Genomic DNA, 12,347 nt, shown 5'->3' on the forward strand with positions numbered 1-12,347 from the left:
CTACGCCGTGACGTCAGGTGCGTCGATGCGCACGGGCGTCACTGCGCAGCGGCGTCTATGCAGTGTACTAGGCCGGAGCCTGCCCGGAGTGGAGAAGAGGACCCCCGGAGAAGGAAAGCACAGACCGGTTCACCCTCCACCCGGAATGCCGCCGGACACTACAGGAAGGAAGGATCGCCCGGACCACCCTGACAGGTAGGGGAGAGAAGCGGGTGGTGGCGGCCTATGGCACCGCAAAAGCCACTGCAGTGCATTGATTTAAAGCGCCCGCTTTAAATCAATGACCTGCAGCGGTGTCGAGGGGGGATAAATAGCCGATAACTTATACCGGAATATCGGTATAAGTTATCGGCTATCGGCCCTAACCTGCACCGATTATCGGTATCGGCCCTAAAAAAACGATATCGGTCGATCCCTAAATAAAATATCATAAAATGCCACAAAGTATCACAACATTTCATGTAGTTTATAGCACAAAAGAGTGGCTACACATTTTCAAGAATGTTTATCCAGCAGATGGAAACAATAAACTCCTAAAACATGTATACAGAGAAAAAGAAGAGTTCAGACAACACCTTAACAAATAAAATCATGTTTTATTGTATCATATTAAAAAACTGTGTGAAAAGACGCAGCAGAGCCCCGACCCCTACGATCGTTTCGGTTTCCCTTTATCAAGAGGTACCTCTTGATAAAGGGAAACCGAAACGATCGTAGGGGTCGGGGCTCTGCTGCTTATGATGGGTAAGGCAACTCTCTTTATCTGATTGAACCTTCGGTGCACTTGCAGTCTGTATGTATCCATGGACAGTGTCTGAGTACTATCATATATATTTAACACTGTGCAGTAATATTGTGATAATTATCACTAGTTCATACACATATGGACTTTTGGTATTTTTTGTATACTCAGGCATTTTATTGAATGTATATCGCACTACTGGCACCTTGATAGGAGTAATTTATGGCATGGAGTGCAGCCTTCAAAAGGAACTGAGAGTACACATTTAGACTCATTACTTGTCTCAATATATTATATATTATCTCATCATAGTTATCACCCTATTTTTTGTACTAGTACTTGACCTCAATTCTACTTCCAATTATTTTTATGCGTCTTTTCACACTGTTTTTTAATATGATACAATAAAACATGATTTTATTTGTTAAGGTGTTGTCTGAACTCTTCTTTTTCTCTGTATACATGGTTTTGTGAGTTCCCCTGTATTCATGCAGGAATCCGTGTACCCCTGAATGTATGCCAGTAAGGCAAGGGGTTACCGTATGCATTATATGCTAGAACCTGTATTAAAAAACTCCTAAAACAGTTCAAGCACAGTCACTAAAAGTCTCCGTTTTGGTATGCTGGAAAAGCGCTGGAGCAACTCACAAAAATGCCCACTGATGTTGCGCTGGTCCCGTGCGTGCTTATGCACACTGAGAAAATCCAAGGTAGGGGACACAGAGCTTTGATGGCACAAACAGAGGAGATGAAAGCGCTATAAGCAATGTAATAGTGCCGATTTGCTGATAGAACCTGAGAATAGTCACCGAGGGCAGGGGAGGTCGGCGGCTCGCTGACAAACATACACAAGTGGGTGAGGGTGATAGCGCGACTCGGCGGTCAGGAAATGGATAAAAGATGTATGTCCACTCACCCACTCTGGTGTCAGGGAAGTCCTCACCACATCAATCCTGATGTCCTGGTGTCAGCAGCAGGCTGGCGATGTACAGAGGAGTCTGTCGGTAAACAGACAAGCTCCGCTGATGTGGCGTCTCTGTGTGAATCCTCGTGGTGAGATTCGCTCGCTGATGATGCGTTAGTGTGCTTGAATGAATGGATGGTCCGTATAGCAAGCTATGGCAGGCTAGGTAGGACGTCTGGATAAGGGTGTAGTTTGAATAAGATAGTCAGACGCGTTTCGAGCCCACTAGGCTCTTCCTCAGGACATCACAATCCTTCCAGTACTTATCAGCTACTGTATTCTCCTGAGGAAGTTGAGTTGTGCTTTTCTGTCTGACCACAGTGCTCTCTGCTGCCAACTCTGTCCGTGTCAGTAACTATCCGGAGCAGGAGCAAATCCCCATAGCAAACCTATCCTGCTCTGGACAGTTCCTGACATGGACAGAGGTGTCAGCAGAGAGCACTGTGGTCAGACAGAAAAGAAATTCAAAAAGAAAAGAACTTTCTCTGGAGCATACAGCAGCTGATATGTATTGGAAGGATTAAGATTTTTTAATAAAAGTAATTTACAAACCTGTATAAATTTCTGGCACCAGTTGATTTGTAAAAAATAAATAAATAAATAATAGTTGTCCACCGGAGTACCCCTTTAAGTCTATTGACTTATGGTTTGTTGCTGATAAAGCACCAATATATTCTGTAGCGCTGTACAAAGTCTGTCAGTCCTGCCACAAATGTGACAATCTGATTTCTTAAGATAGATCCAATTATAATAGGAAGCCAATACACCTATCCAGTGATTCCCAACCAGTGTGCCTCCAGCTGTTGCATAACTACCGCTCCCAGCATGCTGGGAGTTGTAGTTTTGCAACAGCTGGAGGCACACTGGTTGGGAAACACTGCTCCTATCAGCAGGTTTTAGCCCACATAAACAGGAAGAGAACGTATGAACTCCATGCAGATGTTGGACTCATGTCCCATTGTATCAGCTCTATTCTTTAATGACAGGTACAGGCCCACCGGGAGTCTATATAGGGATCAGATATTGCTTCTCTTTTACCAATCACTTTCATTGCCTAAGTGTCAAACTCCCAACTTACCCCTGAGCGGACACCCAGCACAGGACACGCTCACTCAACACGTGACAGCAGCAGCCGCAATGATTGGCTGAAAGAGACAGCCACTAGACAGTGGCAGACATATTTCTGTAGCCCGCAGTCTGCGCGCAGTTCATACACCCGTCTATTTCTATACAGGACTGAACACGGACACAGAATACCGTACATAACAGCACCGGATTCTTCCATCACCTCATCACGTGATGAGCCTCCACCTAGCACGGCATGATATTATATTTAGCTCCATATCACCCCCCCCCCCCCACATCAAATATGGCTACAGCCAGTGATTGTAACTGACCAATGAGACGCCGGATTCAGGATCACGTGGGTTAGAGTCCCGGAAGCGCAGTTTTATTGACAACACCAGGGAGTTACATGACGTTTATGTAGTGCGGCCGGTGCATTGCCGTGGAATGAGATTTGCCATAGAATGAGATGGTCCGCCTCCATCACATCCTATTGGCTCTCTCTTGTCACGTGACATATTTAAACGTCACAAATCTCATTCCACAGCAGTGTCAATTTGGCTATCACAGGGAGAGGATCTCCTCACCCTGTGATAGCTGAAGCTGTACGGAGCTCTCATGGCCTCTGTGGCCCGACAGAAGTTCACACATGTACGCAGCTCATACGGCTGCCTCATATACATTTACTGTTGATCCACAGCGCTATCGGGATCCCTATGCCCGATGGCGCTGTCATCAGGATCCCCATGCCCGCAGCTCTACACCCCGTCCCCCGCATCTCTACTCCCCGTCCCCCGCAGCTCTACTCCCCGTCCCCCGCAGCTCTACTCCCCGTCCCCTGTGAACGCTCAGGGAGCGATCCACAGCGCTATGGGGATTCCTACGCCCGATGGCGCTGTGATCAGTGTGCGTCCCCGCGAGCGCCCCATGCCCGCAGCTGTACTCCCCGTCCCTCCGTAGCTCTACTCCCCGTCCCGTTAACGCTCAGGGAACGGGGAACAGAAAGTAGAGCATCGGGCGCAGGTTAAGTTATTCGCGTAGTGCTGCGCATGCGCAGTACTACTTTACCTGCGCCCGATGCTCTACTTTCTGTTCCCCGTTCCCTGAGCGTTAACGGGACGGGGAGTACAGCTGCGGGGGGCGGAGGACGGGGAGTACAGCTGCGGGCATGGGGCGCTCGCGGGGACGCACACTGATGACAGCGGCATCAGGAATAGGAATCCCCATAGCGCTGTGGATCGCTCCCTGAGCGTTCACAGGGGACGGGGAGTAGAGCTCCGGGGGACGGGGAGTAGAGCTCCGGGGGACGGGGAGTAGAGATGCGGGGGACGGGGAGTAGAGCTGCGGGGGACGGGGAGTAGAGATGCGGGGGACGGGAAGTACAGCTGCGGGGGACGGGGTGTAGAGCTGCGGGCGTGGGGATCCTGATGACAGCGCCATCGGGCATAGGGATCCCGATAGCGCTGTGGATCAACAGTAAATGTATATGAGGCAGCCGTATGAGCTGCGTACATGTGTGAACTTCTGTCGGGCCACAGAGGCCATGAGAGCTCCGTACAGCTTCAGCTATCACAGGGTGAGGAGATCCTCTCCCTGTGATAGCCAAATTGACACTGCTGTGGAATGAGATTTGTGACGTTTAAATATGTCACGTGACAAGAGAGAGCCAATAGGATGTGATGGAGGCGGACCATCTCATTCTATGGCAAATCTCATTCCACGGCAATGCACCGGTGCCTCTGACTTCTCTGCCGGTCATACGTGCTGCCCTCCTCCCGTTAGTGAGTGTCGCCTGCTCGCCTAAACATATGAGTGTTTCACTGGTTGTCGTTCGGCTGGAGCTTGCAGACCACTCTCCTGTACCGGTGGGCTTCCATTACCGTGCTGGTAAGTAGTGATCCCAATAAGCAATACTATCTTCTTTGAGTATAGCAATTGGCGTGTATGTATTGTTCTTCTTTAACTTAAAGAAGAACAGAAGTGTTTCCTAACAAGGGTGCCTCCAGCTGTTGCCAAACTACAACTCCCAGCATGACCGGACAGCCAACGGCTGTCTGGGCATGCTGGGAGTTGTAGTTTGGCAACAGCTGGAGGCACATGGCTTTCTAGGCATGCTGGGTGCTGTTGTTCTGCAACAACTGGAGGGACATAGCTGTCTGGGCATGCTGGGTGTTGTAGTTCTGCAACAGCTGGAGGAACATAGCTGTCTGGGCATGCTGGGTGTTGTAGTTCTGCAACAGCTGGAGGAACATAGCTGTCTGGGCATGCTGGGTGTTGTAGTTCTGCAACAGCTGGAGGAACATAGCTGTCTGGGCATGCTGGGAGTCGTAGTTTGGCAACAGCTGGAGGAACATAGCAACAGCTGGAGGCACATGGCTTTCTCGGCATGCTGGGTGTTGTCGTTTTGCAACAGCTGGAGGAACATAGCTGTCTGGGCATGCTGGGTGTTGTAGTTCTGCAACAGCTGGAGGAACATAGCTGTCTGGGCATGCTGGGTGTTGTAGTTCTGCAACAGCTGGAGGAACATAGCTGTCTGGGCATGCTGGGTGTTGTAGTTCTGCAACAGCTGGAGGAACATAGCTGTCTGGGCATGCTGGGTGTTGTAGTTCTGCAACAGCTGGAGGAACATAGCTGTCTGGGCATGCTGGGTGTTGTAGTTCTGCAACAGCTGGAGGAACATAGCTGTCTGGGCATGCTGGGTGTTGTAGTTCTGCAACAGCTGGAGGAACATAGCTGTCTGCGCATGCTGGGTGTTGTCGTTTTGCCACAGCTGGAGGCCCGTGGCTATTCGGGAATGCAGAGAGTTGGAGGCACCCTGGTTGGGAAACACTGCTGTACAAGAATGATGGACCATCTTCCATTGACCTAATGCTTGTTGCGTCCAATCATGATGCCCGGTTGAGATGGAGGCCGTAATCTCCTGGGGAAAACGTATCAGAATCATTGATGGTATGACCTCCACCAGAATCACGTTGACTGAATCCAGACCGCCTTAGAAGGTGCCTGGATTCTGCAGATGGATCTTATGCATAGTGGCTTAGTTCACATGGTTAGAGTTCATCCATATAAGCGTTTTATGCCAAAAACGGACCCCGACTACTATCACAACGGATGCACAATGTTTACACATACTTACTACCTGCTGCGGATTTGAGGCCATGGATATGGTGCAGCAGATTTAATCAATATAAATAAATAACTGAAATCAGCAGCAGATTAAGTTCATGTGAACATGTCCTTATGATCGAAAAGTTTTGCTCCGGATCGGAAGGCGCTGCAGGAGATGTTCTGCTATCCGGCATCACCGCTAAAGTGTTGAATAACTGTCACCAAATAAACTGGTCTAAACTACCTCAGATTATGTTCCCTATCTACTCCTAACACCCCTATTGCCCTTAAAAACAATTTGAGCTTTAAACAGCTGGGTATCTTACCTTTCTTCTTGAGGAGAAAGTGAAGTTTACAGCAGGCATGACCTCACTGAAGCCTGCTGGGGGACAACTTCTGCCCTCACATGGTTGCAGTACTGTGATGAATAGAAGACCTCAGGCTCTGTTCATGTTTCAGTCTGTGCAGTATTCAGTAAGGCTCTCCTGCAGCTTTCAGTCTGTGTGGCTTTCTGTGAAAATCTGTGGAGCTTTCACTTTCTGTGCAGCTGTCAATCAAGCTCAGTGCTGAGAAACACTTCCTGAGTTTGGTCTCCTGCAAGGCCTGGGTTGCTATGCCAGAATAACCCATATATGGGAATGAGCTTTTATAGGGTAATGTTGGGAAACATACAATGATCCTGATGCTGTACCATCCAGGGTTGTCAGATCATTCCTAAATGTAACAATCAATTCTGATTAGAACAGGGATTCTTGCTTGTTACAGTGACTCCATATCAGAGCTTCACTATTGTATCTCACTTGGTCATTGTATACTGGTCAGTTCAGGATTTGCCTTTAAACATTCAGCAATCCACTATAGAGGTGGCCGGAGGGGTTACCTCTGCTTCCCTGGTGTCTGTGGCTCTGTCATATATAGAGTCTGGCTGGACTAGGCTCTCTCAATGGCGTTCAATAGAATCTGCATGAGAAATCTAATGATTCCTTCTAAAAGTCCTCTAAGGGACTAATAAAGTTTAAAGGAAAAAAAAAAAAAAGCTTTAATAAAAGACACACATTAACCCCTTCAATATTAAAAGTTCAAATCACCCCCTTTTCCTATGTAAAAATAAACATGTTTGGTATCGCTTCGTGCGTAACTGTACAAACTATTAAAATATAACATTATGTGTCCTGTACGGTAAATAACGTAAATACAAAAACAAACCACAGAATTGCAATTTTTGTAATATCCCAGAAAAAAAGCGATTAAGGATCTATTCACACGTACAGTATTCTGCGCATATTTGATGCACAGGATTTCAAGTGATTCAGTTTACATTTAAATCTGCAGCAGAAATCCTGCACATCAAATCAGCGCAGAATACTGTACGTGTGAATACACCCTAAAAAAGTCAGATCAATACCAAAATGGTACTGATATAAAAAACTGATTATGGCGCAAAAAAATAAAAAAGAGCCCTCATACAGCCTGGTATGCGAAAAAAATTCAAAAAAAGCTACAGGGGTCAGAAAAAGGCAATGAATTTTTTTTTGAAAAAGTTCAGATTTTTTTTTTTTTTAAATTAGTAAAACATGAGGGAAACGATACAAATCTGGTATTGCTGTAATCATGCCACCTAAAGTATCAAAATAACATGTTATCTCAACCACAAGGTAAATGGCGTAGAAAAGAAAACCACTAAATTTGCTAAATTATCTTTTACACTCAGTTTCACTTCACCAATATATTTTTTATTTTTTTTGTTTTGGAGCATACCATATTTTTCGCCCTATAGGACGCACCAGCGTATAAGACGCACCCAATTTATAGGTGCAAAATCTAAAAAAAATAAAGATTTTGAACCCAATAGTGGTCTTCAACCTGCGGACCTCCAGATGTTTCAAAACTACAACTCCCAGCATGCCCGGACAGCCGTTTTGCAACATCTGGAGGTCCGCAGATTGAAGACCACTGCATAGGAGGTAATACTCACGTGTCCCCGCCGCTCCGGACCCGTCACCGCTGCCCTGGATGTCGCTCTGTCGCCGTGTCCCCGTCGCTCAAACGTCTCTGCTGCCGGCCCGATATCCTCGCTCTCCGTCGCCGTCGTTACGCACGCCGATGCACGTACGCGACGACGTGATGACGAGGAAAGAGAGCGCAGGCCATACAGGGGATCCCTGAACGGAGAAGACACCGAGGAGGCAGGTAAGGTCCCTCCCGGTGTCCTGTAAGCACTAACCCGGCTATTCAGTCGGGCTGTTCGGGACCACCGCGGTGAAATCGCGGCGGTCCCGAACAGCCCGACTGAACAGCCGGGTTGGTGTCACTTTCCCTTCAGACGCGGCGGTCAGCTTTGATCGCTGCGTATGAAGGGTTAATACAGGGCATCACCACGATCGGTGATGTCCTGTATCAGTCGCGGGTCCCGGCCGTTGATGGCCGCAGGGACCGCCGCGATAGGGGTGTATTCGCCGTATAAGACGCACCGACTTTTTCCCCCCAGTTTTGGGGAAGAAAAAGTGCGTCTTATACGGCGAAAAATACGGTATGTTATAGGGATGTAAGAAAAAATCGATTCTCGCGATAATCGAGATTTTTTCATTTGCCGATACTGAATCGATTCAAAATATTTTTGAATCGATTCTTTTAGGGATGTGGAATTTTTATCTCCTGACGCCCGGAACAGCATGTCCTGGGCATCAGGAGATAAAAGTTCCACATTAGTGGAGCCGGGCAGGCCGGATCTGACACGGCGTCGCTCTGGGTGTATGGAGCGGGCTCCGACTCGTGCCCGCTCCGTACTATGCGACCCCCGGCTGATTTCAGTAGCCGGGGGCCGCCGCTAATAGCCAGCATACGGCAATCGCAGCGGCTGGCTATTAAAGGAGTACTCCGGTGCACACTTTTCTCATTTTATCCCGTCCGGGCTGCAAAATAAAAGAAAACGCACTTTATCTTACCTGCCAACGAGCCCCCGGAGCTCCGGTACAGGTGTTCGGTCCCCGGGCTGTATTCTTCTTACTTCCTGTTAGCCTGGCACGTCACACGGAGCTTCAGCCTATCACTGGCCGCAGCGATGTCCCGTCTCTGCTGGTGATAGGCTGAAGCTCCATGTGACGTGCCGGGCTAACAGGAAGTAAGAAGAATACAGCCCGTGGACCGAACACCTGTACCGGAGCTCCGGGGGCTTGTTGGCAGGTAAGATAAAGTGCGTTTTCTTTTATTTTGCAGCCCGGACGGGATAAAATGAGAAAAGTGTGCACCGGAGTACTAGATCGCCGCTGTCAAAGCTGACAGCGGCGTCTATTGGGATCTATGAATGCTCCCAGGTGGGCGATGTATCGGGATATATATCGCGATGTATCGTCACCTAGACGGTATCGCGATATATCGGGATATATCGAATCGCCACACTGGTATCGCGATTCGAATCGAATCGCCAAATTCTTGGCGATTCACACCCCTAGTATGTTATGGAACAATTAAAAGGTATCATTATAGTAGGTAGTTATGGCTATTATAGGGCGAGGAGGAAAAACAAGTGTGTAAAAGCGAAAATTGGTCCAGACAAGTGGATCGTCATGAGGGACAAGTAGATTTTGCTCCGTTTTAGTCCGGTAACACAAGTAGTTTTTTAATACATTTCCACACCCCTGTGTTTACATTACTAATGACTGCTGTCTCAGCCCTTCATATAGAAAACAACTGATGCCTTTGTCCTCAGTCTTATTCTCACAGTGAGAGCAGGAGATTTGATCAAGTGCAGTCAGAGTAAGCCAGGTGAGCAAGATAAGAACTAGTAAATGGTTAAAGGGGTACTCCCGTGGGAAACTTTTTTTTTTAATCTTAATCCTTCCAGTACTCTTTAGGGGCTATATACTACAGAAGAAATGCTTTTCTTTTTGGATTTCTCTGATGTCATGACCACAGTGCTCTACTGACCTCTGCTGTCCGTTTTTGGAACTGTCCAGAGCAGGAGAAAATCTCCATAGCAAAAACATATGCTGCTATGGACAGCAGAGGTCAGCAGAGAGCACTGTGGCCTTGGCATCAGAGAAATCCAAAAAGAAAAGCTATTCCTCTGTAGTATACAGCTCATAAAATGTATTGGAAGGATTAAGATTTTTTTTTAATAGAAGTAATTTACAAATCTTAAAAAGATTAACCATACCTCAAGGATTTTACCATCCCAAATGGTACACAATGAAAACAAATGGTCTGAAAATCATATATAATTTATTGCACAATTGTAAAATATAAAATAGGACAAAATGGATTAGAATATTGCACTATTAGACAAAGAAATTCACAAATAAAATACAAAGAATTATGCACTATATTTGTATCTATCTACCATTAGGTCCCAATGGTAGATAGATACAAATATAGTGCATAATTCTTTGTATTTTATATATTTTATTCATGAATTTCTTTGTCTAATAGTGCAATATTCTAATCCATTTTGTCCTATTTTATATTTTACAATTGTGCAATAAATTATTTTCAGACCGTTTGTTTTCATGGTGTACCGTTTGGGATGGTAAAATCCTTGAGGTATGGTTAATCTTTTCAATATTTTTTCCATATTATTGGTCGGTGAGGATCGACTTTATTAACCATATATACCTCGGAGTTTTTGGTTGTGAGCTGCACACACATTTCTTTCTTCCTAATTTACAAATCTGTTTAACTTTCTGGCACCAGTTGATTTAAAAAAATAAAAAATAAAATTCCACGGAAGTACCCCTTTAAGTGTTTGTGTATGCGTGTATATGTTACTGTGTGTATGCACTGGCCTGAACTCTATAGGACCGCCCATCTTGGGACCAGGAATCTGCATTGAACCTGCCACAGGACAGACAAGGTAAAGAGGCAATTGGCGATGCAGTCCCCATTCCTATTGTGTAGAAATCAGCAGCACTCCTTTATATGCAATTCATTCACAGTCCCCAGTCTTATTGTGTAGAAATCAGCAGCACTCCTTTATATGCAATTCATTCACACGTTAAGGTTTATTGAGGATAATTTTCAAAAAAATTCATGCAGCTTTGTATATTTCATAATCAGAAGACATCAGACTTCTTGAATTATTGTTAATTTCTCTAGGGTCAGATAGGATACCATTTTATATATGGACGTTTCAGTCACCTCGACCGTTGTCAACAGGTATAAATCCAAAGCATATTAGTAATATATCAATGAAGAAAAGAACATTCCAATGTCCTTTGTCTTGTATGTATGTCCATACAGTCCCAAAGCCGGGCGAGTCCTCAGTGATAAACATGCTTCTTGGTCAGTACTTCCCAATCAGGATGCCTCCAGCTGTTGCAAAACTACAACTCCCAGCATGCCCGAACAGCCGAAGGCTGTTCGGGCATGCTGGGAGTTGTAGTTTTGCATCAGCTGGAGGCACCCTGGTTGGGAAACACTGTTCTAGGATAAAGGGGTTATCCAGGAAAAAACTTCTTTATATATATATATATATATCAACTGGCTCTAGAAAGTTAAAGGGTACCTCTCATCAAAAAAACTTTTGATATATTATAGATTAATGTATGCAGAATAACTTTACATTTGCATGTTATTAAAAAATATGCTTCTTTCTATTTAATTTTCCACTTTGAAGACATGACCACTAGGGGTCTCCCTACCGGTCCTGGCAGCAAGCATTTCAGACTCATGCTGGAGTCCTAAACACTACGAGCTGCCAGTCTGCTTTGTTCACAAAGGAGAACACTCAGAGCTGCCAGCCTGCTTTGTTCACAGCCTGTTTGGCTGTGAACAAAGCGGGCTGGCAGCTCTGAGTGTTTAGGACTCCAGCATGAGTCAGAAATGCTTGCTGCCAGGACTGATCGGGAAAAATACAATAGAAAGAAGCATATTTTTCATTAACATGCTATTGGAAAGTTATTCAACATTCATTAATCTAAAATATATCAAAAGTTTATTTGATGAGAGGTACCCTTTAAACAGATTTGTAAATTACTTCTATAAAAAAAAAATCTTAATCCTTTCAGTACCTTTCAGAGCTTCTGAAGTTAAGGTTGTTCTTTTCTGTCTAAGTGCTCTCTGATGACACGTGTCTCGGGAATTGCCCAGTTTAGAAGAGGTTTGCTATCGGGATTTGCTTCTAAACTGGGCGTTTCCCGAGACACGTGTCATCAGAGAGCACGTAGACAGAAAAGAACAACCTTAACCTCTTCAGGACATAGGGCGTATGGATACGCCCTGAATCCCGAGGCCTTAAGGACCGAGGGCGTATCCATACGCCCGTGGGAATTCCGGCCCCCACCGCTAGCCGGTTGGGGACCGGAGCCGGATGCCTGCTGAAATCGTTCAGCAGGCATCCCGGCATATCGCCCAGGGGGGTCATTATGCCCCCCCATGTCGGCGATCGCCGCAGATCGCTGGACAATTCAGTCCAGCGATCTGCGGCGATTCCGGGTCAATCGGGTCTCCAGTGACCCGATGACCCGGAATTAC

The 12,347-nt window shown here is 46.1% G+C and overlaps 2 protein-coding genes across 13 annotated transcripts in view; one reads left to right on the forward strand and one right to left on the reverse strand.

Moving 5' to 3' along the window:
* Positions 1-12,347, reverse strand: part of ACAD10 (acyl-CoA dehydrogenase family member 10) — a 289,487-nt gene that overhangs the window by 38,827 nt on the left and 238,313 nt on the right. Inside the window, exons 1-2 of one of the 7 annotated variants that reach the window (XM_056536239.1) lie at positions 4,502-4,541; positions 3,104-3,200 (exon numbers count right to left, since the gene is read on the reverse strand). The exons of 1 other annotated variant lie outside the window; for it this stretch is intronic. The gene's annotated coding sequence lies outside the window, so the exon portion shown is untranslated. Of the gene's footprint in view, positions 1-1,658; positions 1,882-2,258; positions 2,448-2,744; positions 2,763-2,784; positions 2,936-2,994; positions 3,024-3,103; positions 3,201-4,501; positions 4,542-12,347 lie in introns of those variants that run through there. 5 more of the 7 variants (XM_056536255.1, XM_056536248.1, XM_056536262.1 and 2 more) reach the window with 5 other exon arrangements.
* The window catches only part of BRAP (BRCA1 associated protein), a 71,892-nt gene that overhangs the window by 1,388 nt on the left and 58,157 nt on the right, over positions 1-12,347 (forward strand). Inside the window, exons 1-4 of one of the 6 annotated variants that reach the window (XM_056536332.1) lie at positions 3,108-3,200; positions 4,502-4,658; positions 9,603-9,644; positions 10,971-11,030. The exons of 1 other annotated variant lie outside the window; for it this stretch is intronic. In XM_056536332.1, coding sequence (XP_056392307.1) covers positions 4,580-4,658; positions 9,603-9,644; positions 10,971-11,030 — 181 coding nt within the window. In that variant the 5' untranslated portion in view covers positions 3,108-3,200; positions 4,502-4,579. Of the gene's footprint in view, positions 1-3,107; positions 3,201-4,501; positions 4,659-9,602; positions 9,645-10,970; positions 11,031-12,347 lie in introns of those variants that run through there. 4 more of the 6 variants (XM_056536298.1, XM_056536294.1, XM_056536316.1 and 1 more) reach the window with 4 other exon arrangements.

This window comes from Hyla sarda, chromosome 1 (genome assembly GCF_029499605.1).
Source record: "Hyla sarda isolate aHylSar1 chromosome 1, aHylSar1.hap1, whole genome shotgun sequence".
Classification (NCBI taxonomy): Eukaryota; Metazoa; Chordata; class Amphibia; order Anura; family Hylidae; genus Hyla; species Hyla sarda.